At 46.0% G+C, this 25,302-nt stretch overlaps 1 protein-coding gene across 3 annotated transcripts; it reads right to left on the minus strand.

Annotated features, from left to right (window-relative positions):
* Window positions 1–22,545, minus strand: PCCB (propionyl-CoA carboxylase subunit beta; the record flags this gene model as incomplete). Of its 3 annotated transcripts, none has more annotated exons than XM_083868711.1 (15): window positions 1–270; window positions 929–1,022; window positions 1,194–1,292; window positions 2,441–2,541; window positions 4,855–4,962; window positions 6,210–6,333; window positions 7,790–7,871; window positions 11,438–11,558; window positions 12,475–12,583; window positions 12,892–13,002; window positions 13,620–13,733; window positions 15,765–15,821; window positions 16,922–16,990; window positions 19,258–19,377; window positions 22,463–22,545. In XM_083868711.1, the coding sequence occupies 15 exons, from the start codon at window positions 22,463–22,465 to the stop codon at window positions 149–151; spliced, it is 1,434 nt and encodes a 477-aa protein (XP_083724837.1). In that variant the 3' UTR covers window positions 1–148. The 3 variants fall into 3 exon arrangements, with proteins under 3 accessions (XP_083724837.1, XP_083724836.1, XP_083724838.1); XM_083868710.1 differs by lacking the exon at window positions 22,463–22,545 and adding an exon at window positions 21,020–21,181; XM_083868712.1 differs by lacking the exon at window positions 22,463–22,545 and adding an exon at window positions 20,743–20,766.
* Window positions 22,546–25,302: the final 2,757 nt, after the last annotated feature.

Below are 25,302 nucleotides of genomic sequence, written 5' to 3' on the forward strand. Positions count from 1 at the left end.
TTATATATATACTATGATTTATTGATGATTATTGATAGAATCAAAATGAAAATAACTGTTTCTATTGCCAAGCACTCTCCATTAACCAGAGAGTTAACCAGAACTCATGTTCAGGATGTCTCCCAGCATGGGCAGTCCCTGCTCACCCTCACAGTGGGATGTTGGCATGTTTCTTCCAAGGACTGGACTGGGATTTACTGGCCAGCACATCCAGGTCATGGCAGATGCGTGCGCGGGTGGTCGAAGGCTGGATGATGTCATCAACAAATCCTGCAAAAGATTAAAACAAAAAAAACCCTCAACCTGACCAGGCATGAAGTGTTTGCCTCCCAGCCTTCTGTATCTAGGCTAACCCGTAAGTTAGCAAAACCAAAACAATGGTTGGAATAAATAAGTTCACAAGTTATAAATTGACTAAATTTAAAATAGCCTAAGAAGGAAACATTCCTGAGTCAATTTTTAAATTTTGAATATAACTTGCCTTTTAGAGCACAGTTACTGCTCCAAAACTGGAAGTACAAACAGTGGAAAAACTTGCTCCTGAGAGTTCCGGAGAACATAACTGAAGTGGGGCCTACTCTTTCTTCAGGCCACTGCTTTTCATCTAGGGCTGTATAACAGACTGTCAAAGAGCCTGTGCCATAAAGGAAAAGGCTGAATTTTGAGACACTGTCTACTACCTACACAATTAAAAATGCACTTCGCAGAGCAGTTCCCACTTTTCACCAGGCTCTTTGCAGCTGAAGATGTGTCTTGTGTCCAGATGTTGTCCACATGCACAGGCTGTGGTTAAGCATGACCTTTCTAACTCAGATACAAATATCTTACCTATGTAACTTACTTGTTAGCAAAATGTTTACTCAATAGCACAACTGTATCTCCATGCAACAGCAAACCAAATGGGACACAGTGTGGGAGACAACCATACCTCTCATGGCAGCAGGGAAAGGGTTTGCAAACTTATCCACGTACTCCTCCTCTGCATCTGCCTCCTTTCCTCTGAAGATGATCTGGACAGCGCCCTGGGGACAGAAGGGCTCTGGTCAGTGACAGTCCCTCATAGCCATGCCCTCTAGGCGAGGGTTTGGGAGCATCACCCTGCCTGCAGCACCAGGACACCCCAGGGTGCTGCCATGGCACTGGTGCTGCTGGCAGGGCACTGCTGCCCCACAGGGAGAAGGGGCTGGGCTCACCTTGGCTCCCATCACGGCCACCTCGGCTGTGGGCCAGGCGTAATTCAGGTCCCCTCGTAAGTGCTTGGAGCTCATCACGTCGTAGGCACCCCCATAGGCCTGGAACACAAACCAGCATCCACTCCAGGAGTGGCCTTGCAGCAGCAGCAGCCTGCATTGCTCCTGCAGCCTTTCCTAGTCCAGAGACAAGCAGCTGGGGCTGGATTCTACCTGAAGGAGAGCATGAGCATCTCCCCATTGTGGCAGCGATCTCCTAGGAGTAGACACCACTTCAACAAGAGCCCCAAAAGAGCAAGGAAAGGGGCTGTTGGTGGTAACCAAGCCCATTGTGCAAGGCAGGCAGGAAGAGGTCAGTGTGTATCCAGACCTGCAGGCTTCGACCTGCACCCTGCACATGCACACAAACCAACCAGAGTGTGTGCTTCTGGAATTTCCTGGCCAGGGAATGCAGCACTCAGGCTCTGCAGTGCTCCACTCTGGAACTGGAAATGCTCCAGACAGCAGTGATGAACAGATACTGCAGGACTGCAGAGCAAACTGCAGTGCAGTCCCTGTCAGGACAGCAGTGAACAGTGCAGCAAGGCTGCAGGATTGACAAGGACTGCATGGAAATGCTCAAAACAATCAGAAAAGGCAAAGCAACAGAAAGTTCTTTTTGATTTTTGCCACAGTAAGCCAAAAGCATATCCGAAAAATGAGCAGGAGGGGCAGAGCAGCAAGGAGAAGGCTAACTAAGGCTATAAGGTGCCAGCCCCAGAGCTTTTGGCATTGGGTGTCAGGTACCTTATGGAGAAAGGAAGGTGAGGTAGAGCACAGCAGAAGTCTGGGGAGGAAAAGAAGCCACATGAGTGTTCAACCTGCAGACACAGCAGAAGACAAATGCAGCCAGTGCTGGGTGTGCAGAGGCAAGACAGGAGAAGCAGAATTGTTGCAAACAGATGGCATGTCCTTAGTGAGGCTGAGTGACATGGGACAAGTACTTGAGTGAAGGCACTCCAGAGAGAAAGCAGGGAGCAGAAACTGGAAGTTCCAGAGGGGTGCAGAGACAAAAGGAAGGAAGGAGCTGAGGCAGTGGTCTGGGAATAGAAGAAGTGGCCTCTTGTAATGTTATACAAAGAAATGTTACCAAAGGGGACAAACAGAAATGTGACAGTGATAGAAAGCACCACTGGGACAGACAGACAGACTTGGTTTAACTAAAATTGCCACAAGTGGAAAGAGGAACTCCATGGAATTTGTCTGCTTACCTTTCTGGTGATGACAGTGATCTTAGGCACAGTTGCCTCTGCAAAGGCAAACAGCAGCTTGGCACCATGACGTATAATCCCACCGTACTCCTGAGCCGTGCCTGCAAAGGACAAGGAATTGCTTCACTCCAGGGAATTCACACAACCCCATCATCCATCAGCAGCAGCAAACCTGACCACCACCACAGCCACGGCAGCACCTTGGAGAAGATCATGCCAGGCAGTGTTCCCTGCAAGACACTGAGCAACTCAAAATTCAGAGCAGCAGTTGTTTGAGTGGAAGGTCACAGGAAAAAAAGCTCAGCAGGTGGGACCTTCCTGGGAACAAAATACAGTTAGAGCATTTTCCAGACTCCAAATGTGACTGGTAGTAGGAAACTAGAGTCACTTCTCCAGAAACCTTGTCTTCCAAGCTTCCTCTTTTCTAGAACACACAGAAAGCAGCTTGGCTACTCTACCATACTGAGGACCTACCCCAGTTGTCCTTCAAGGCAGCCCAGGATGATGCACCTTGAAAGACAGAGCATGAATTCCACAGCAGGTGCTTCTGGAGAATGGTCATAGGCATGAAACAGGAATGCAAGTCATCTGTGACAGGATGCTCAACACTCTTCTGTCCCAAAGACAGGCTCACCTGACTGGACTTGGAATCAGCAATCCCCAGTAATTTATTTTTAGGACTGTGAATTTCAGACCACTGGATATCACTCTACAATTAACTTTCTACCAGTTTATTTACCTCCTGACTTTAGCTTTTAGCACATGAGATAATCCCAAATACTCAAAGAGGGGTTTCTATGCATTTTTTTTAATGCAAGTAAAAATTCTTTTGTGAGATTGAAGAACTTACTTGGTAGTGTATTTGCTGCCTTAACATTACTGTTTCTCCTCAGGTGTAAGTTGAGTGTCTGAAAATTTCTGCCTACATTTACAAATGTCTGCTCTCAGCTGCAATTTCACTTCTGGTTCTTGCCTTTCTCTGCAGCCAGTGGGACCTGTCAAGCCCACAGACCCTTCCTGCAGCAAGAATCAGAACAGCCAGGGGGGTTCATCCCCAAGGGGCAGCCTGAGCCCAGCTGGGTCACCCAGCCCAGGCCCAGGAGCTGGGGAGCACTCCCAGACCCCGTTTCTAGTCACAGCCTGTTTCTAATTCACACCTAGAACAGAGTAGCCAGTCACTTAATGTTTCCAGTGTAATATCTTTCAGGTATTTGAAGTATTTACACTGCCACCCATGACCAATTAACATAAGTCTTTTCTGGCCTGGCCTTGTTCTAAATATGTATTTTTATCCAGTTACAGGTTATGAACACTTTGAACGTCATCTCTGTGCACACCTGTGAAAACTGGGGACTACTCAAGTGTTTGGGTCTGGGAGAGGTTTTGTACACTGCTGTGAATCAGTGTGACAGGTGCTTTCTCCTTCTCTAATGAACAGGGAGATGGGATGATGAAGCCACCCTCAGAATTTGTTACTTAATCTGCCATTTCTAATGCTAATGGGCTAATCTTGCCAAATTTCTTAAAACACAACAGGTTTTGGATCATAATCAAACCTCAGATCTCATCTCTTCAGGTATATCTTCTTTTTCTTCTTCCATTTATCTGCTTTCAAAGCAACATTCTGTTGTGCAATATCAAGTCACAACTTTGAATTAGCTATATGGAAATAGTTCTTGGATTCTGAGCAACTGTTAAAATCTGGATTGCTGGAGTGTCCCCTTACACCAAGCCACTGCCTGGTCTGTATCAGAGGAGGAGGCTGAGCCTACACTGGGGAGAAAGGAGAGGAACTCCTGGTTAAAAAGTGCCAACTCCATCATGTTAAAGCAGGAATTGGAATGCTGAATAGTCACATTCTGATGCTTTGAGAACTGCAGAGGCCTCAAAGTAAACCATGGTTTATACAACAGTATTAATATTAGATTTGACTGCATAACATTTATAGTCTTCTCTCAACCTGTTTTGTAATGGGTCATTTTAATATTACCTGCTCAGAGAGCCTGTGCTGAAAGCAGGCTCATCACAGCCCTCTCCTCACTGATGAACCTCTAAACACAGGCATTTTCCACTGAGAAATGTCTTGGAGCATCAGAGACACAGAGGGGGCCATGTATAACCAAATCAATGACAATGAAAACACCCTGTCCCCCCAGAGAGGCTGGAGAAGGTAATAATCTGTTCTGAGGGATCTTGGGGGCTTCCAGTGCATGGCAGGGGGTGGGTCAGACCTTGCTGTGGTGAGGTGCCCCCTGTACCCCCAGCCCCACAGTGTCTGTCAGCCAGGGCACACGAGGGCAGCCCCCCAGTGCTGCCTCAGTGGCTGAGAGATGCAGCTCCCACCTGGGAGCAGGAATGGGCTGCTCACACCAGCTCCACCATGCACCATGCTGGACTGGAAGGGTAAGGCATACCTGGCAGGAACCCAGGGACGTCCACAAATGTGATCAGGGGGATGTTGAAGGCATCACAGAAACGAACAAAGCGGGCTCCTTTCACAGAGGAATTTATATCTAAGCACCCTGAGGTTAAGAACACGGAAAAAGGTGTTAGCAGCTCCAGGGATCTGCAGTAATTCAAGGCAACTCAATATCACACTATTTTGGCTGTATTGTCTTCTTAAAACAAAGGAAAAGCTTATCTGTAGATAATGTGGAGATTATCTGCCATGAAGCTTTCCTGGTTCAGAACTAACATCACAGAACAAGCTACACTCAAAGGCTCATTTCATTTTTCTGACCCCTGTGTGCAAAGACTTTATATCCCAAAATGTAACAGTTTAATTACATACGTGTAATTTAAAATATTTTTTCTGTAACTCTCTCTTCATTAGTATTTTTCAGAGCACTCATATTGAAAGGTTACAGAGTTCTCCATTAAAAAACCACGAACATTAAAGAGTCCAATACTATTTTGAGAAAGATCAGGACTTCCAATAGACACACTGCAATGTGTTTCTGTTCTGTTTCAGTGCCATTTAGAATTATATTATGCACAACTATATTAAAACACATTTTGTATCAAAGTCTCTGTCTGAAAAGAGCTGTTAAAACTTAAAATACTAAATGAAGATTAAATTTATATTAAAACCTTCTGTCTAGTATCTTGATGGTCATATCTTGTAGAGATGAAACAAATGAAACACCATTCTGGGTCATCTGATTTTCCCAAACAAATAGATACAAAAATTAAAAACAAGGAGTAAACCAGAACATTCCGATTGGGGAAGGTCACTTCAGAAATTACTGAGTAAAGGAAAGAAAGCAAAATCCCTGGACAGTTAAGAAGGGTGATCTTAGCTAGAGCTACACACTGTACCTTCAGATCCAAACCATGTCAAGAGCTCCAAACTTGTGTGTCTGAAGGCTTTGCATTGTTCAGCTACAGTGAGATAACAAAGTCCCCCACCCTGCAGATGAATTTTAGGGATTTTACTGCCATGGAAGGAAGTTACTTGCAGGCTGCTGCCAAATGAGTGGTGCTCTTCTCCCCTCCCACCCCTTCACCCCGTGTGCATCTGCTGCTCCTCTTGGGCTGGATGCAACACTGATTTAATTACCTAGGGGCAAGATCCCCTTGTTGAGCCACTAAAGAAATGGTTTGCAGTTTATTTCACAGCTCACAGCTGCATCACAGTGAGGTTCAAGACAAAGCAAGTGGTGGAAAAACACAGAATGAGCGGAGGAGCGCACAGCACAACAGCTCTGACCTTACACAGCGTGCAGAGAAAGAGACAGAGGCAAGGCACAATCACACACCAGACTCTAACCTGAAGCCACTTTGGGCTGGTTGCCCACGATCCCCACTGTCCGTCCCTTCATCCTGGCAAATCCAACCACAATGTTCCTGGCATAGGTCGGCATGATCTCAAAGAATTCCCTCTCATCCACAATCTGCAAAGAGGAGAGGAAGCCAGAACCCGTATGAGGCCAGAGGTGCATAAATACACAGGCAAACACAAACTCAGCTACCTTAGTATTGCAACTTTTAAAACAGTTCAGAACTTGCAGAATTTTGGAGGGAAACCTTTTGGTCTTTGCAGCCTTCATTGCAAGAATTAACTCATCCTATAAAACTACCAAAACTGTCAGTTAAGCGTTCCATCAGGGAACACCTTTATGACTGAAGGGGAGCCTTTCTTCCTGGCTTAGAACAAAATGCAAATCACACGTTAAGAATTTCTTTCTCACATCTTAATTAGCAGCAGACTTACAGACCGATGTCCAGTGACAAAACAGTACTTCCTGGAGCTCAGAAGCTCCCCATGACACGTTTGATGTAAACTCTCTTGGCAGGCTCAGAGCCCTTTCTGTCTTGGAGCAGCCAGCACAGCCCTGCTGCCCCAGGGTCAGTGCTGGGTGTGCCCCAGGGAATGCAGGGAGTGCAGCGCCCAGCCACATCCACATGGAACCACACAGCCTCGGGCTGGAGCTCAGTGTGTGCCCTGCCAAGGGCCAGCCCTGGTGCATGAGGCACGATCACAACTCTCACGTTCCAGGAGATGAGAATTATCCATGGAGCAGTAGCGACACCTACACATGGCTGCCTGGGCTTCCAGCAGGATTCCCTGCTTCCATCTGTTTATGGCAGCTGTTCCCATACACACTGCAGTGTGCCAGTCATTTCATTAGCCTCACTCTTAAAAAAGTTGTTCAGAATGTAAGCAGTATAAAACTGGCTTTATTTCTTTCCTTAATACATTCCAAAATCTGTGGGAGAGCTTGGGAAATTTCTCCTAATTCACCTAATTATTTTTATTACATGCCACCTTAGCTTTCATTACACATAGTACTGAAGTTCACAGTGGAAGAATCCAGGGATTAAAAATACCCTGAGCTTGCTTTTGTCACTAAAATGAGTCTAAATGCCGCCAGTTGCAAACTTTGTAATTTCAAAAAAATAGACATATATTTTCTCATACTGTGCATGTACAAAACTGTCTCTTACCATAAACAGGGAAGGGTAAATCTCTGCATTCTGGGTACTTTATTGCTTTTATACAGAAGTGCTGGAATCCAAGAAGCATCAAGGTGCAAGGAGGGGCCAAGCAAGCAACAGAACTCAAGGGGGATTCTGACCCCAGAAAGAACTGAATTGCAGCATCTTTCATCTGCAGAGTTGTGTATGCAGCAGAAGATGTATCCTGAAAACAAATCTTGAGATTCTGCTAAAATCTTTTTTCATCTGCAGTTTTTATAGCCCATTCACAGCTACTACACAGGTGGAAATAGTCACTTATAAAGACTGAAGTAACAGTATCTGTATCTTCAGTGGCATTCTACTGATTTCTGTCAATTATTTAGACCAGAATATAATATATGCATCTTTAATCTGAACAATCAGACTTACAGAGTGTATGATATCCAGCATATCGTAGGCTTTGGTTGACTCACTGGGGACAATGGTGTCCAGCTCTGGAACCGGACGGTCACTGTGGAGAGCAAGTAAGTGTGAGCAACAACATTTAAAGACCAAATGAATACCAAGACCAAAAACTCGAGTAGACATTTCCACTTCTCAGAAACTTTGGAAACCTCCTCAAATATGGGGAAAAGAACAGGTTCTCTTCATTTCGGGCAGCCAGAGCAGCCTCCTCCTGAAGGAGATCCCTGTTCCACAGGCACCTGCTGCCGGCGGGGACGCGGCCGGAGGCGGCCGGGCTGCAGGGGGCACTGCCGGCCCGTGGGACACGGCCCTGGGGACAGCCGGGCTGCGGGGACACGGGGGCTGCTGGCAGGGCTGCTGGCAGGTCAGGGCCCGGCCCTACAGCCGGCCAGGCAGAGCCCTTCTCCGTCACACCCCAGGACCTCAGGAACTGCACATTCTCCCTGCCCTGCCCACGCTGTCACCCGGGGCTTTGAAAACACTGAGCTGCAGGAAACCTTTCCATGCTCATTTCCCGGTCCCCAAACAAGCAGAGTGAGGAAAACATACGGGGAAAACATATCCACACTGTGTGTCTTCCCTTCACTGGCTGTGTTTAAAGACTCCTTCCTGTTTCTCCACTTACAGTGACACATTTTCACGTGGAGTTTTCCTGTAACAGAGACCCTGCCCTGCCATCAGCAGTGACAGGATCAGTTCCCCAGCTTTGATCACATTACCCTCATTAGGGACCCACTCAGCAGTGGCACCCACTGGGTCTCAGGATTCAGTGCAGGGGTGGCAATTTTTATGAATCACCACTGAGAAGGTTTCAGGGAGTACTATATTTGTGCTATTCCATAAAAATACCGATCTCTGTTACAAATGGTGTTTCTATGGAGTTCTTACTGAATTAGTATTTTAACAATGCCATGATTTAGTACATTTTGAATAAGACAACACAAGGCTCTAAAAATACAATTTAAAACTGAAGAAAGTGGCATGCAGTTTGACAAAATCAGACAAAATTAAAAGTGTAGCCCAGGCTGTCTGTGCTCCTCCAGACACACGGGATGAGGCAGGCACAGCCCTTTGCAGGGAAGGGAAGAGACACAGCTATTTATAGAACAAAGTGACAGCAACACTTCCAAGTGCTTTTTCCATACAAATGCAAATATTGCATACAAACACTTCCATTAAATGATATAATGGAGCCTTAATCTGAAGAAGTTAAAATTGTTTTAGCATACTAAACCCCAAGATAAAAATGATTCTAATATTTCTTGTCCGTAAAGCAGATATGGATTGCTCCAAGCTCAGTCCTGCAACCTGTGCTACCCCACAGGAGAGAAGTGGAAAAATGAAATTATTGCTCCCGTAAATTCACAGTGCTGAAGGAAATTTTAACAGCATTAGAACAGCCATCAGCAAAATGAAGACATTATCCAGGATACCATGTTTGAAAATCTCCTTCAAACGTCTGTACAGACACAGGACATCGGGAGTTGCTGCTGCGCTCACTGGGTTTAAGAGGTGTTTCCTTCAGATCCCACGTTGTGAGACACAACTGCTGCTCATTGTTAAAGCCTGTGACAGCTGGAGACACCCTCCCCAGATGGACACTGGTTTTCATTCAATACAGAAGTGAAACTGCACTTGGGTACCAAGACCTGGCAGTAACCTCCTCCATAAGTTTGTAGAGACAGAGGAAAAATCCCACTATGCCATAGAGCAAAGGCAATGCATCAGACACCTCCCAAAGGCAGGGGACATCTCACCAGGGACAACTGGATACTGCAAGACACTTACAAGCCCTTGGAACCCAGACCACTGACAACAAACACTCACCAACACAAGCTTCAGCAGCCAAGGCTGGCATTTTTCAACACCAAAAAGAACTAGAGGGAAAGACAAACCAACCAAACAATCCCCAGCAGCCCCAGGACTTCACAGTGAAAGCACCAACAGGTTACATTTGATTTGTATCATTTGTGGCGATTTTTTTTGGTGTGAAAACAATGCAATAAGAAAGCAATTACTCTAGAGGAATGGACTGTGACTGGAGCAGCTGTAAGGATCAAACACATCAATCCCAAGCTAAAAGGATTCCCAAAAGGAATCTATTAATATGTCACTATGTCCTGATGAAACAATACCAATCTGTGCATTAGGACTATAAATGGGAGAACTATTGGAGATGCTGCTATAAAACCAGATAAATTTAACAAATAGATCTGCCTTCACATGTATAAAGGCTACTAAATTGAAGTTCTTAGTAAAAACTGCATGTATTATATCTCATGTCTTGTAAATAATTAGTTCTTTTTTTCTTAAGAGAGACAAATCTCATACTTTAGCAGCTACAACCTAACTGACAGCTTCTCACAAATAAACTGCCTTTTATAAAGTACATTGATTTAAAAAATGGACCATTGCTTCTTTAGTGAAACTAAAATAGCAAAATCAAGTATGTAGAGAGCAATTATCCCAGTACAACTTGTTGAATGCTTATAGAGATCACTTCAAAGATAATCCCCCAACTCAGCAAATAATACAAGAGATTTGCTTTGGTTTTGTCACTATCAAACCAGAGCAGTCGAGAACAGACCAGAACCAGGCTGGCACAGTTTAATGAATTCCTAAAGATCAATACCTACCTCAGAAAAACTTAGGACTAGTAATTAATTGACCTGTCTGGCCATTCTCTAAAAGAAAATGGCAAATTTATTTTTAAAAAAAGTGAAACATGTATCTCAGGGACCAGCACAGTGATCTGTAAAATCAATCCAAAAGCACCTCCCCAAACTGTTTACACAGACACTGAAAAGCACAGTGACGGATGAAGAGAAAATAACCTTCCAGACTCACACGTTAAAATCATCACACATGAAGAGCCCCAGGACACATCACACACATGAGGAGCTGAAAGGAACATATTCAGGCACCACTCCCATGCAGGAGAGTGCAACAGCCTCTTGAGGGGTCCCTAGGGAAAGGGCTGAACTTCGAGTGCAACTGGAGCTTGGGTCAAAATGCTTTCACTCCACTGACATTCTCTGCCTTCCAGTCCTGCTCAGTGTCCCGTGCTGTCTCTCTGGCTGTCTCTCAGCTCCTGGAAAAATTCCCTGATAAAAGTCCAGACAGTTGCCATTTTTCCCCTCTTGAAATGGCTCAAGTCCTTTCTGTATTGTTGCCAACTCCACAATGACTCTGAGACAAGTACATAACACAAAAAGCTTTCTGCCTCCTTGTTGCCTGCCCACCTCTAACCCTCATGAGCAGAACTCATCCAACAGCCACAGCTGACAAGCAGGGCAAGTTCTCCCCACTGCCACTCACTGTGCTATTCCCTACCTCTCTTGCTTGTTCCAAGGGACTGGGCAGCCCACCTGGACAGAGATTGCTTTTCCCCACATTCTGCACAGAGCCTGGACAACAGCCCTTTCAGAAAACAGAATTAAACCTAACAGTGAGCACACACATGTGGGAACACTTCCCATATTCACATACCAGAATGCAGAATTACCTGCCAAGATCTCAGGCACAGAACACCCATGTCCCTGTGCCCCTCAAGGCAGAGAAGCCATGAAATGCAGTGCTCAGAGAGCCCTGAGCTCAGGCAGGGCCCCTTACCTGGGGTCATGGCACTCACAGACTGGAGCTGGGTCTCGGTTGCTCAGGGGTAAATAATTAAAGAACTCTCGGAGGTTCAGCAGAGCATCAATGTCATTCTCAAAGGCTCTGTGTGCAACTCCTGCAGACACAGGAAAGCAGGTATGGAAATCCTTGTGCAAGCTTTCCTTTCCAAATATATACCAATAAAGATAGAAACAAGCAACACCAAGACCCTTTAAACTTGAGTTATTAACAATCAGGAGTTTTAAGCCACCAAATCTGAGCAGCTAAAAATATCTAGAAAACATGTGCTGTATCAGACTTCCTCCAGAACAGGTCTGGATTGGTGACCTCATATTTAAAATAATGTGAAGTGGCTTATCAGCTGGCACAGCCCTAGCTGTACTCCAGCCTTCTGGAACTGTTCAGGTTACCGTGCTGCACCCAAGTGACGGACTACAAGTGCTTTTTATAAAAGGGCTGGATCTGGGCAGCATCTGTGTGTGGTTTGGTTCATCATCAGCTCAGTTCACACAGAATTCGAGATCCCACAATCATTTGAGTCTTGAGAAGATTCATGACTCACAGACATTTTCGCAGAGGGGGAAGAAAGGAAAAAATGCTTCAGCTCACACTTGGTTTATAGCTTTTAGGTTTATAGTTAAACAGTTCAATCAATCACATTACTGAGCCAACAAGGGACTGCTGAGAATCTTTCAACCCATGCAAATGTCTGGACAACACACAAAAAAACCCCACCCCAGGCTGATTTTGCTAAGCCCTGTCCTGTGACTGTCTTCCCACTTCTAGCATCTTTTGTGGGTTTGCTACTTTCTCTTCCAAATCCCAGAAGTCTCCCACATTCCCACTTTCCCTCCTTTGTGTTCTGTTACTAAACAGGAGCTGCAGGAGAGTGAATGCAAAGTCAGATCCTGTGCTTAGGCAGAGCTTTGTCCCTTAGACTCATCTGCATCGGCCAATGGGCTGTTTAGCCAGAACTACTCCCATTTACTTTGAGCACAATTAGCACGTTCAGGAAAGCCCCCATCTCTCACCAGACACTGCAGTGTGTGTCTTTGCACCCCCGAGCTGCTCCTGGGTAACATCTTCATTGGTGACAGACTTCACCACATCAGGCCCAGTGATGAATAGGTAGGATGTGTCCTGGGGGAAGGGGAAAAGCAGAAACAGTAAATGCCAGAGCCAAGCTGCAAAAGCACCTAAGGAAAAGCCACAGCCTCCAGAGACTTCCTCCAAAAGAAGAACAGAGAGACAAATTTCTTTAAAAGGCTGCCTTCCATTAAAAATCCACTGAAAATGCAATTGTCCACAAGTTATTTGGGAACATTTTTATCAACTTTCCATGCAGAATAAAAATCCAAAGCAGGAGATCATCTCGGAAAACACCCATTCCCAAGTGGTCACTTAGTGTGTGATCAATGTCACCACAGCAGCTCGGGACACACCCTTACCTTCACCATGAATGTGAAATCAGTTAAGGCAGGAGAATACACAGCTCCACCAGCACAAGGACCCATGATGAGGGAGATTTGGGGAACGACACCGGAACACAAAACATTTCTCTGAAATAGGAAAATAAAAATCTGGTTTTACCAAAGAAGTGTGTCTTCTCTTCTTCTCTTGATGCGAACTGAACCAAAATGAGTTTGTTATTCCTGTTTTTCTCCTTTCTGTTCCCATACAGTTGATTCCCCATACCATGCAATGACTGCAAAGGAGATAACATGAGCCACCTCAACAGATGCTGCAGGGGCAAAAACTGCACTGAGCCTGGAGTGGGAAGGAGTGGATGTCCCTGACATCTGAATGTGTAGGTACATTGTGCTCAGAGGTAGAAATAGGTTCACTGAACAAGGGGGGAGGGATTCTTTTAAAATCAGGTTTCTGCACTGGCTTGAGTTTTACACAAAGGGATTTTCTTCCAATTAAGCAAATTGCCTGTTCTTTCATTCTCACTAGACATTGGATCAGAGAGCTTTACAGAACCGAGCATCACCCTTGTTTAAGACATGAGTACATTTGCCCAAAGCCAAGAAAAGAACCAAGGTCTGAGTTTCACACACTGTTTTATCCATTGGCTGAAACAGAACAATAGCTTTAACACTTACAAACACCCACTTGCATGTTTTGCCCACCTTGGTGGATGCCAAGCTCCCTGTACATCCAGCAGTCTACTCACCAAAAATATATCTGCATAGCCTGCCAAGGACTCCACTCCCTCCTGGATACGGGCCCCTCCAGAGTCATTCAGCCCAATCACGGGTGCTCCAACCATGGCAGCTTGATCCATGATCTAGTGATGAACACAAACTCCTCAGTATTGACCCAGCTAAGCTAAACCCCCCAAAAAATCTGCCATCCCAACTGTGCATCTCCACACTCAGCCCTGGATTTGGATAATGTAGTGTGAGTGACACAGTCACAGGAGAGGGACAATTTCTCCCTGTTCATGAGGGGCCTCAACTGCATCTCAAACACCCCCTCAGATATGTCTCATCTACTCTTCAAAGTTTGTTGCAGTGGCGGCTGTGGAGTCTCTCTAAGCTGTACATTCTAATGCTTAATTACCCTTCTTCGAACTTCTTTGGGAAGACTAAACGAAATCTTTCCTCCAGAAATTTAAACATTCAATTTGTCTTGACACACAGCAGTGAGGGAGACCAAAGAGCTATTCTTGGCCTTTACTTCTGTGAACATTCAGGTACCTCAAATCTCCCTTCAGTCTTCATATTCTTCTTCATGTTTCTAGACTAAGCATCATCAATTCAGTCCCATATCCTGTTTTCTAGGGTTCTGATCATTTTGGTTACTTGCCTCAAGATCATACACAAGACTACAACAGAGCCTTAAGTAGGAGGACTGAATTCCTTACATTCTTTGCACAAAATATTCCTGATTACTCAATTCCAGTAAAATGTTTGCCATTTTCATAATGCATACTACATCACTGGCACATTATGTTAAGATTTGTTTTAATATCAAGATCTACTTTAGCTTCTAAATAATTTTTGTAAAACATCAGTTAATCTCTATTTTGAATTTCCTTTTCCCTCCTCTTTCAATCATTGTTATAAAATTACTTCAGACAATCTTTAACTTGCTAAGTAATTTACAATTCCAGTCCCATCTTTAGGAGTGCTGGTAGCACCAACCTTGAATTTTATATTGCCTGGAAAAACAGAAACCACACTTGGTGCCCCTCAAGTCAGTGGTATCTCAGGTGACCCAAAACTCCAGCCTGAATAGGAGCTGGTGGTAACTACCTCTGCACAGTCCTAGAATTCACTGACATGCTGCTCTAGAATTCACTGACATGCTGCTGTTTTCCAGGGACCTATATATGGACTTTCTTTCTCAAGGCTCTTCCAAGTTCTTCCTAAAATACACATCAAAGACTGAGCCCCAAAGCAACTGAAGCTCCTTCCAGCTTTGGAGCCCACCAAGAACCAACCAGGAAGGACTCACATTTTCTCTAGTTCTGTGATCAGACCCTGCTGCTTTAGAAAGAAGAGATCAAAGAAAGCCCACCAGAAAGCGTCCCATCATTGCAGTGCCATTCCATCCCTCCCCACTACAGACACCACAAAGCTCCAGTGCGAAAGGGTGATTCAAGTCCTTCCCAATATCAAGACATGGTAAAACCAAATAGTTGTTATCTAGCCCAAAGTCTTCATGTTTGCTAGTTTTATACCCACACACTCCTGAGGAGCCTATGCCAAAGAGTAGTTATTTCCACAGCATAAAAGGCCTTATGCACCAAAAAACTTGTTTCTGATTCCATGGCAAGAAAATTCAGGAAGATTTCCCAGTTCACACCACTCAACACTCATGCATTCTTGTCTCCCCAGTCCTGAGATTCAAAAACTCTTCTAGCAAGACAAGCAGACAAACAGGAATAAATAGCCACAAGTGTCTGATAAGAGAAACTCTCAGGGTCAAGGTGACCTCCAAGTTGTATCTTCAGGCTGTTTACTTGTTACATTTGCCCCTTTTTTTTTTTTTTTTTTTTTAATTACACACTGTCACAGCACACTGTTCAGAGGAAAAAGTTTCTCCAAATTCACTCCTCATTTCTCCAGTGGACAATCAGTAGTTTATTTATATTTGTACTTTGCAAATCTCTCATCCTTTGCAGTGAAGTAGAAGACATAAATTACCAGAAAAAGTTCACTCACAGTCAAAAATTTTCCAGAGGCACCACTCTCAGGCATGGCAGACACCAGAGCCCACTAAAGTCTCTCACCAAACATTTTCTCCAAAGTCACTATCACAATAGACTGAAAAAAGAATCCTGACATTTTGTTTTCTCCTGTGCCATTATTACCTTGCAGATCTTCTGGGCATGAGCTCCAGATAAACTGCCTCCAAATACAGTAAAATCCTGAAGGTAAAGCAAATTTTCAGATTAGGGAAAGAATAATTTCATTAAAATGTTGTCAATTATTGGCAGTAAATAATATAATCCTACAGGGCTCTGTATTTGGTATTCTGCTTCAAAACAACTGACTCCCTCAGTGCAGCCTGCAGATCACCCCAGCTGGATCCAAGCCTCCTTTACAAGGAGGAAATACAAACCTGGACACACACCACCATTCTGGACTCATGAGTTATGTCCAAGAGTTGTGATTCTTCCCAGGGTGCTGTAGGGACTGTGTCAGCCAAATGGCTTCAGCAGAAAGAGCTCTAACAGGCCCTGGGACTGATCCAAAAGAAAAAGAGGATATTGACACCCAGTGGCACAAGCAGAGGCCAGAGCCAGCTCTGGGGGAGTTTCTCTGCTGCATTCCCACCGAGTCTTACTCCCAAAGCAGCCCCAAAAGCTGTGTGCACAGAGACAGTACAGCTCTGACTAACAGTTGAACCAAAAAGGTTCAGCATCTCAGGAGGCAGCTCAATTTGGAGGGAAAAAGGTCTTTAAATATAAAAAGGGCAGGGTGTACCATGAAGGGGCACTCTAAAATTCTACTAATACAAAACCTGCCCCCTTATTTGTGTTCTAAAATGAAGGTTTGTGCTTGGCTCCCCTCCACATGTTCAGGCCCATGTAACAGTGTCTCTCCTTGGAAGGAGCACACACCCAAGACAAAAAAGGCAGAGTGTGTGCCTCACTCCAAGGTAACACAGCAACAGCTGCTTTGGCCATGACAGCAAATGGAACAAAGGCTACTTTATGGCCCAGAACAGAGCAGCACTTACTCATGATCTGAAAGAAAGCCTTTCTTTCACAGTGAGCGACCAAGACAACTCTCTGCCTAAGATGTTTCCTCTGAAATACTTTTATTTTAATATAAAACATGTATTTTAACATAAAAAGTATAATTTATCTATTTATATGCTATGTATCACAAGCTTTTTTGCTTCTTCTTGTCTGAGGGTGCCCTGCTTCCTCCCACAGGTACATTGCTGCATGGCCACACTGACCTATTGTGAACTTATTTCAAAGGGTAAGTTCCCACTATGTAAAAACAAGTAAAACTTTACCTGACTGAAAACATAAGCCAGTCTCCCATTAATCCGTCCACGGCCAGTCACCACACTGTCACCAGGATACTGCATTCAAAACAGATAAAGTAATTGAAAATAACAGATAAATCAAAACAACAATGATGTCCACTAGAGTTTCCACAAATTCCTACTAAGACAAAGCAAAGACTGATGTCCTGGGAGGTCTCATCTTCCATGTTTGCAGTGGGGGCTCCACAAAGATTTTCCCCAGCCCTGAAAAGGAAAACTAGAGGTAGAATCACATATTCATTATGTGTTAGAGTGAAGAGCAGGGAACTTAGCAGTTTCCCTTCAAATTTAGCACAACTGGAGGTAAGGCAAATCACACCCTCAGAGACAGGATGTATCTTTTATCAGGAGTAGCTGATTTTTTTGAAAGAATGGACACAGTACACAAACCTCTGAGGTGTTGATACAGGATAAAAAACAACCCTCGACAGTTACAAAAATATAATTACAATCACCTCAAATGCTTGAACTTGACCTGTCCCATTTTTCACCCTATAAATAAGGGAAGAAAGAACTGGCCAAGGAAATGGAGCCTGTGAGTCTTAAAATGTGCTTCGTCTATATTGTATCACTTTCTAGAAAAGAAAATATATGCAAGTCTTTCAATACAACAACAGGAAAGGAACCTTACTGGGCTGTCAGTAAAAAAGGGAATTTCAGGCACTGAAGTGCTTTTTGTTGTTTGGTATTAAAAAAAGAAAAATAAAAGGAAAGCAAAAAGGGAAGTGTGTGGTGCAGGGCCCACTCTAAGGGCCATTTCTGCCCAGGTGCTCTGCTGTGAGGAAGGTCACACCTGCCTGGTGCCTATTTCAGGCTGCACACACAGCACTGCTCCCAGCCCCTGGCACACAGAACAGCAGCACACACCTGTAATTCAGCCACTGCCACATGCAGGTGACTGCCAAAAGCCCCAGCAGCCCACGGGTAGGGCACAAGTCCTACTCTACCCTCAGAAAGTTCCAGGGACTCTGAGAAATTCAATGCTAAACTAATATTCCAGCTCAGTGGCCACAGTTAGGTCATCTGTTGTGAAACTGCACTCTGTAAACACAATCTGCAGCTCGCTGAAGGGTGAATGCTGAAGGACAAGGGAAAAAAATTAACCCTCTTGTCCCACTCGGGACTCTGCTGCTCCTCCTATTTTCAGAAACAGCAATTTGTTATCAGCAGTGTGGGATGCAGCATGGAGAAGGTCGGTGAGAGGCAACACAGCAGTTATTTGAGTTTGCTGGAGAACAGAGCAAAAAAAACAGAGGAAAAAAGATGATTGCTGTGCTACTCCCTGAGAAGGGAGGATGTCTAACACAACATCCTTCACAGCACCAATGTCACCACCCTCCTGTCTGACACAACAAACAAATCCTTCACCTCTGCCATTCCCAGTGCCCCTGCTGGAGCCCTGCTGTCCCCTTCCTCCTCCACAGGCTGCAATCCTACAGCCTGAAGGACTGCACCCCAATGAACTGGTCTAAGAACTGCACAAACAGAAGTTGTAGTCACTGTGTGCAGCGCAGGGCACACACAGAGCAGCTCCTCACCCGACACTACAACCCACAGCAAACAGCCTGTGGCTACAGGAAGAGTCACAGTGAACAGGCACATCAGCACCAGCCACTGACACCCCAGCAGTTCACTGGTCCCTTCTATCCAACCACTGCAGAACACTTTTGCCAGGTAGCACATTATCAGGCATCAACATTACGGTGAGACCTTGGGGAGCCAGGGATTTTCCCTGTACCCTGTTGGTTTAGAATACATGGCCACACATCCAGAAAGTGCCTTGGAAAGAAGGGTGTGACTGGCTAACAGAGCAGTACAAATGCTGTTACCCAGATCCAAACATCCAGATCAGATTGTAAGGCCCTAAAGGATTTTATGACTGTAGTTTGGCAGGCGTAAATATGGATCTGAGTTGTTTCATCCAATAATTCTAATCCTACCTGTAGGGAAGCAAAAATATCTACCCTGATTTGTTCCTCGTATCTGATCTGACTGACAAAATTGCACCAACAAAGCTCTGCAGCCTCCTCTACTGTTTAAGATGCAAATCTAAGACAATTCCCAGGAAGGTATTTGAACCAAACAGGTGACCTTATAAAAAAGGTATCAAGTTTAGACAACAGAAAACGCTGTAAGTTGTAAAATGGAAACTGAAAGTAATTAGAGCAAATTTACAAAACAAAATTATACATACAAAGAAAACAAATAGTAGAAATCTTATGTGAACAGAAGAGCCCATTTTCAACCTGTGGGCTGGCTGCACAGCAGAGGACACTGAAACAAGTTATATGAAACAAAACTACCTTATTCTTACTAGAGTCCATCCCAAAGTCAGTACATCTGTGTTCCACAAACATGTCATATTCATCAAAACTGTCAGGGTCCAGCAGCAGCAGAATTCGTTCCCGTGCTGTCAGCTTTCCCTGGAACAGAGCAAGCAACAATTAACAGCCATCAGGTGGTTCTGGCTGTTTGCTGACCCCCAGCAGATGCAGTTTAATCAAGCAAAACCTCACTTGATCTGCTACACTGGGTCCATTAAGCAACTGCAGGCCCCAAAACTGGAAACAGCCTGTGCAGTCATTACCCTCCTCAAAAACAAACATAATGCAAGCCAGACTCTGAAAAGAAGGCTGACTGTTGGAGTAGCACTACCACAGGAGAAAGGAAACAATCAACAGGATATAAATGCATCACAGCTACTTTTGCCTACACATTTAAAATGCTGCTATAAAGGCCTTTTTTCTATTCTTAACCAGGGAACCCCTCCACAGGTAGACCAGTCCTCCCCAACAGCTCAGGGCTCAATTCACCACACTCAAATATTATTTGACTGCAGTAAATAAGAGGGGAGAGGAAGTGTGACAGCCTGCAGGGATCTTCTGACAAAATCCTTCTGTTCTTTCTCCTGCTGGACGCTGTTATGGGCAAAAGTAGGATAAGGGGCAAGAACAGAATCAATTGACCAGATATACACTTCCCTTGCTCAGTGTTATGTAGTAAAAAATGACTGCAAAGTTCTTTATACCTTAACCTACCAAACAAATCTGTTATTTCCAACCATAGTAAGCACCTGTCTGCAAAGGGCATGGCACCTGGGCTGTTTCCTTTAGGGGATGATGTGACCCTGCATCAACATGACATTGTAACACAGCTCAGGCTCTACAGAACATCTGACCAGCAGGCCAAAAAGCTCATGAAAAGCAGCAAATGCAGGAAAGTGTAAGGTAAGCCATAGTTTTAGTTTATATAAAACATAAGCTGTTTGAGGCCCTAGACATGCAGGAGTGCTTGTGTATTGGTGTGTCAGTGTCCTGAATGTAACCCAGAGACTGAACTCTCTGCAGGTGTGGTGTAACTGGGGAAGGACACGGCTGGCAGGCAGACCCATCAGTGAGGGAGCCTTGAAGGGACTCGCCATTCCCACCTCCTCGATGCCTACAGGCCACCGTGGGACCACCAGGGCCTTGCACCAACCACACTGAAAAGGCGTCCCAGCAAGAGGCAATAAACAGAAACAGGAAACCTCTGCTGTCACCCCCATCAGCACTGCCTGCATTCTGAACGACAGAGGCAGGAAACTAAATACCCACCTGCTCTCATCCCTCCCACCTGTCTTTTCCTCTGCCTTATTTCCACTCTTCTAACTCTTTGCTCTCATCTCGGAGATCAGCTTGAATTTGCAACAGCAGTGTAAAGATGAAGCTGTTGTTTAGAAGTGTTAAGCAACCTAGAACTCAGTTACCATCACACTGACAGGCAGAAGTTCCAACTTCTGTCTACCCTACCTCTCATCCATGTTACAGCCAACCTCGGGGACCACTCTGAGGTAAAGGAATTAGTAAAGCAATTGCTCTTTTTTCTACCCAGAGTAACAGGCAATGCTGGTCTGTAGCGCTGCTTGGGGAAAGCTTCCCGCAAAGAGGCGTGTGCGGGCGCCAGGCGAAGCCGCGAGTCCCCGGGCCGAACGGAGCCCCGCGGTGCCCGGCCCGCCCTCCCCGGCCGGCGTGCGCCCGGCGGCGGCGGACGGGGCTGTGTCCCCGCCGGGCCCTGCGCTGGGCTCACCCGCTTGTGCTGGGCGTCGATGCGGGCCTGGCCGCCGCCGAGCAGCGCGGCGCGGCGCTTCTCCTCGATGCGCTGGGGCACGGAGGGCGCCGGGGGGGCCCCCGAGGCGGCGCGGCCCCGGCACAGCCCCGCTGCCCGCCGCAGCACCCGCACGGCCGCCATGTCCCGGCGCTGCGCCTGCGCGCCCGGCCCCGAGCCTGGCCCCGCTCCGCCGCCCGCCTGTCCCGCCTGTCCCGGCTGTCCCGGCTACGGCGCTGCGGGCACACGGCGCTGCGGGCACAGGGCGCTGCGGGCACAGGGCGCTGCGGGCACAGGGCGCTGCGGGCACACGGCTCCAGGACACCCGGGCAGGGCCGCTGCCTGAGCCCAGCCCTCCGCGGCCGGGTTGTTCATCGCTGTTGTCTGTGCGCAGAGACCGGCAGGAAAATGCATCAGCTTTTCCCCCTTTCTTGCGTGGCGGAGAGATTTGTGGCGCTTCAGAAGTGGGGAGGGCAAGCAGAGGTGTCAGCTCGTAAGATTAGCTGTCCTCTCTTTGTTCCAAATGCCGGAAAGTATTTGTTAGGACAACAGTCCTTGTGAGAGAGCGGCAGCGATCCCCCGCCGCCTCTATGGAGAGGCACTGTGGCTCCTGTCACGGCACGCTTTGGGACGGAGGAGGCAAACCGAGACCCCTTAAGGCGGGAGCGGGTCCGGATGTGCGGGGAATACGCAGCGCACACAGCGAGTGCCCGAGCTGCGGCGTATCCGCAATCCAGAGATCTGATGTCATCGCCTCCCGGGCAGTTCTCCGGCGTGCAGGCACAGCCATCTGTGCAGCAGAGCATTTGTTACCCCGTAGGCCACCTCCGACACCGACCACCAACAAACCACCGGCCAGATCCAAGTAGGGCGAGGTGAATAGTGCCCTGAATGTTCACATACCGCACATGAAATGCACGAGCACGGCCCTGTAGATACCACAAGCCTGAGGAATCTCCAAGAATGGAAATTCTTGGATTACACAGCATGTACAAGCTGTCGTACAATAATTCATTTTGAAAGGGCTCTCAGGCTCCAGTCCAGCCTCCTACTCAGAACAGACTCAGCACTGAATTCATAACAGTTTTCTTAGGCTTTTGTCAGTTGGATCTTAAAAGTCTGCAAGGACAGGGGCTGGCACACCTTTCCCAATCCCGGTTCCAGTGCCTGATTCCCCCCCACCAGTTCTACTCAGCAGCAAGCTGCCCTGTTTCAGTTTAGGACAGCTGCCTCTTGTCCCTGACTGTCCCCTTCAGGCAGGAGGGGTTAGTGAGGTGACAGCCACAGGCTCTCCAGTACTAGAAAGCAGCTGCAAGGGATGTCCCCAGTGTCCACTCCAGGCTAACAATGATAAAGCCCAGCCCCTCGGCCTCTCCTCCTGGGGCAAGTGCTCCAGCCCCTCCCCATCACGCTGCCTCTCCTCACCATGACGTGCTAGCCTGGACACAGCTGTACAGCAAGAGATCCTGTCAAAAACCTCGCCCAGGGTAAGACACCTGACACACACTGCTCTTCCCTCATCCACAGAACCCCTCACTTTGTCACCAGAAGGCACTGAGGTTGGTCACACGATTTATTCCTGGTTAATCTATGCTGGCCATTCCCAATCACCTTCTCCATGTGACCACAAAAGGCAGCCAAGAACACTTGTGCCATGTGTTGGGCTTTCCTCCCAGACCAAACTGAGGGGGGTGACCTTACAGTCCCAAGTTCTTGTAGATGGAAGTAACCCCAGCCTTTCCCAAGCCATCAGGGATCTCCCTGGTCTCCATGACCTTTCAAAGGTAACTGTAGCATCACTGCGACACCTGCCAACTCTCTCCACCCACCAGGGTCACCCTGTCTGGTCCCCCAGAATGTGTCAAACTTTCTCAGTAAGTGCTGACTCCATCACCCCCACTACAGGAGCCCTCTCCTTGAGCCCTGCCTGCAAACACAAAGGCCTGTGGAGATCTTGGCAGTGAAGACCAGGACAAGAAAGGCACCAAGGACCTCAGCCCACACACTGCTGAGCAGGAGGAGGCTGTTTCAGCCCCCAGCCAGAGTAGCTGCAGGATGCCAGCTGCATTCCTGACCTATCTGTGAGATAGCTGTGCCTCGGCAGCAGCCACACAGGCATTTCACCCTCCCCACTCAGGAAGTTTCTCCTACAACACAGCCCAGGCAGAAATCAGACCACAAATAGCTGAAGCAAAAGCCTCCACTATTCCCCCTCAGGTGGGTTCAGCATCACTCAGGCAGCCTGCAATAGCTTCTTCATTAAAAATACATTCAAAAGAGCAACTCTGCAACTTCAGAAATTAAAATAACCACTATTCAGAACATGAGTCACATGCAAAAGAGGTTGGGAATCTGCATTCTGGCAACAAAGGGGTTTCAAAAAGGCCCCATCCTGGAAGACAAGGCTGCCATGGCAAGGGGAGCCAGCAGAGGCAAAAGGGCATTCTTTGGATAGCTGAAGTTCTGCCCAATAGAAGAGTAGAGGGGGAGACAGAATTGTCAAGAGTTGCAGGTTACATGTATAAAAAAAGAGTGAAGAGGCCAAAAATACTTTTAGGAGCAACTTGCTGGAATTATGAAAACTAGTAAATTCTTTTTCAAGTACTTGAGAAGAGGGAAACACGCCAGAGATTCTGGCAATAAGACAAGCCAAGATTAAAGGGATTGTTTAGACTATCCAACAGAAAAAATAATTATTATTTTTGGTTTGTTTTATCTGAATTCAATTCAAAGAACTTGAGAAGATTTCTGGGCTAGAAAGCCTGGTTTTTTCTTGGCTTTTTACTTGGATGTTTATTGGGTACACTGAAGGTCCTGTTTCACCCCAAAGAGTAGAAGATTAAGTGATAGAACAAATCCTTCAGGACCAAACTGGTTTCACCTCAGTGTTATAAGGTCCTTCAGAGATAACTTGCTTAAATATGAAGTCTCTTGCTAAAAACTCCTATGGCAAGTGGCTACTGCAATGTCAGTTTTTAAGGCAGGCATTAAGGGACCTAAGAAAACTTTAAACCTGTAAATCCAATACAAATTATGAAGCAAAATGCCAACAAGCACACCAACCCAACCCACAAAACCCAGTATTAGCAAACACATAAACAGGACATACTGGGGAGCAGCTGGCAGAGACTTTGCACAGAGATTCCTGCCATGCACATCTAATGGTTTTATTTAGTAAAGTCAAACATATAAAAGGGAGATCCTGTTCATACAATAACTCAGATTTCCAGAGGCCTTTGAGAATGTTTGAGAATGTCCCTGATGAGGAGCTCTTGAAACTAAGTTGTCATTAGATTAAAAGGAGTTCACCTCACAGAGCTCAGAGAGAAATGTAATTCAAGAAGATGTTAAGATGCACTGGGGAAAACCAAACCCCAGGAATACACGTCTGTTCACAAAAGGAAAAAGTTCACAATACCCCTGCAAAAACATCAGCTCCATTTTCAATAGTGGCCAAAGAGTCAAAAGGCCCTGGGCACACTAATGGAAGAGGAATCTACCTAAGAATATAAAATGAAAGGAGCTGCTGGTCTCTCTGTAGGTCCCCAAGACACAAATTGTTGGTAGACTATGCTAGGAAAATATCACAATATTCTCACACTATTATTACTGTTCCCTATATATTTGTCACTGCCTGCTTTTGGAAGCAGGACACTGGAGTCAGCTCTGACAGCCTTTTGTACAGTCCAGTATTGCTGGGATTGTCAAGCTGGAGATTGTCACAAGGATGCATCAGAAACTGAAAATTCTCCAGGCAGTTTCTCAAGAAGCCCCCACAATGCAAATCAGTGAAAGAGGAACAAGTATTTTCAGGCCAAATCCAGTTACAAGAGGACTTTAAACCATGAGAAAAGTCTGCTGATATTCAATTTTTCCATATTCAGTCAAATAGTAGTTTGTGCTTGGTTTTGATAAACAGAAGTAGGGAATAAGACCCAGTTCCACCATCAATTTTTATTCCTGTAGGGAACCACTCAAGGTCATCTAAGTGAGCTGATCTAAGTCAGAGGGGTAACTCAGGTGTGTAAGAGGCACATTCCTGTTGTATGTATGGCAGCCAAGTCAAACTGCAGTACATGCAGAGTTGAACCAGTATTTCTGCATTAGCAGTTTGGCTCAGAATCAGCTTAACTATTTAGTGCTAATCCCAGATCATCTCTACTTGCTCTGGCTGTTCCAAAGTGAGAGTCCTGTTCTGACAAAACTCCTGCACTCCTGGAAACACAGGTTTTGTCCAGATTCACAACCCACATCAGAGATAAGCT

This window comes from Zosterops lateralis, assembly GCF_965231275.1.
Source record: "Zosterops lateralis genome assembly, chromosome: 10".
Classification (NCBI taxonomy): domain Eukaryota; kingdom Metazoa; phylum Chordata; class Aves; order Passeriformes; family Zosteropidae; genus Zosterops; species Zosterops lateralis.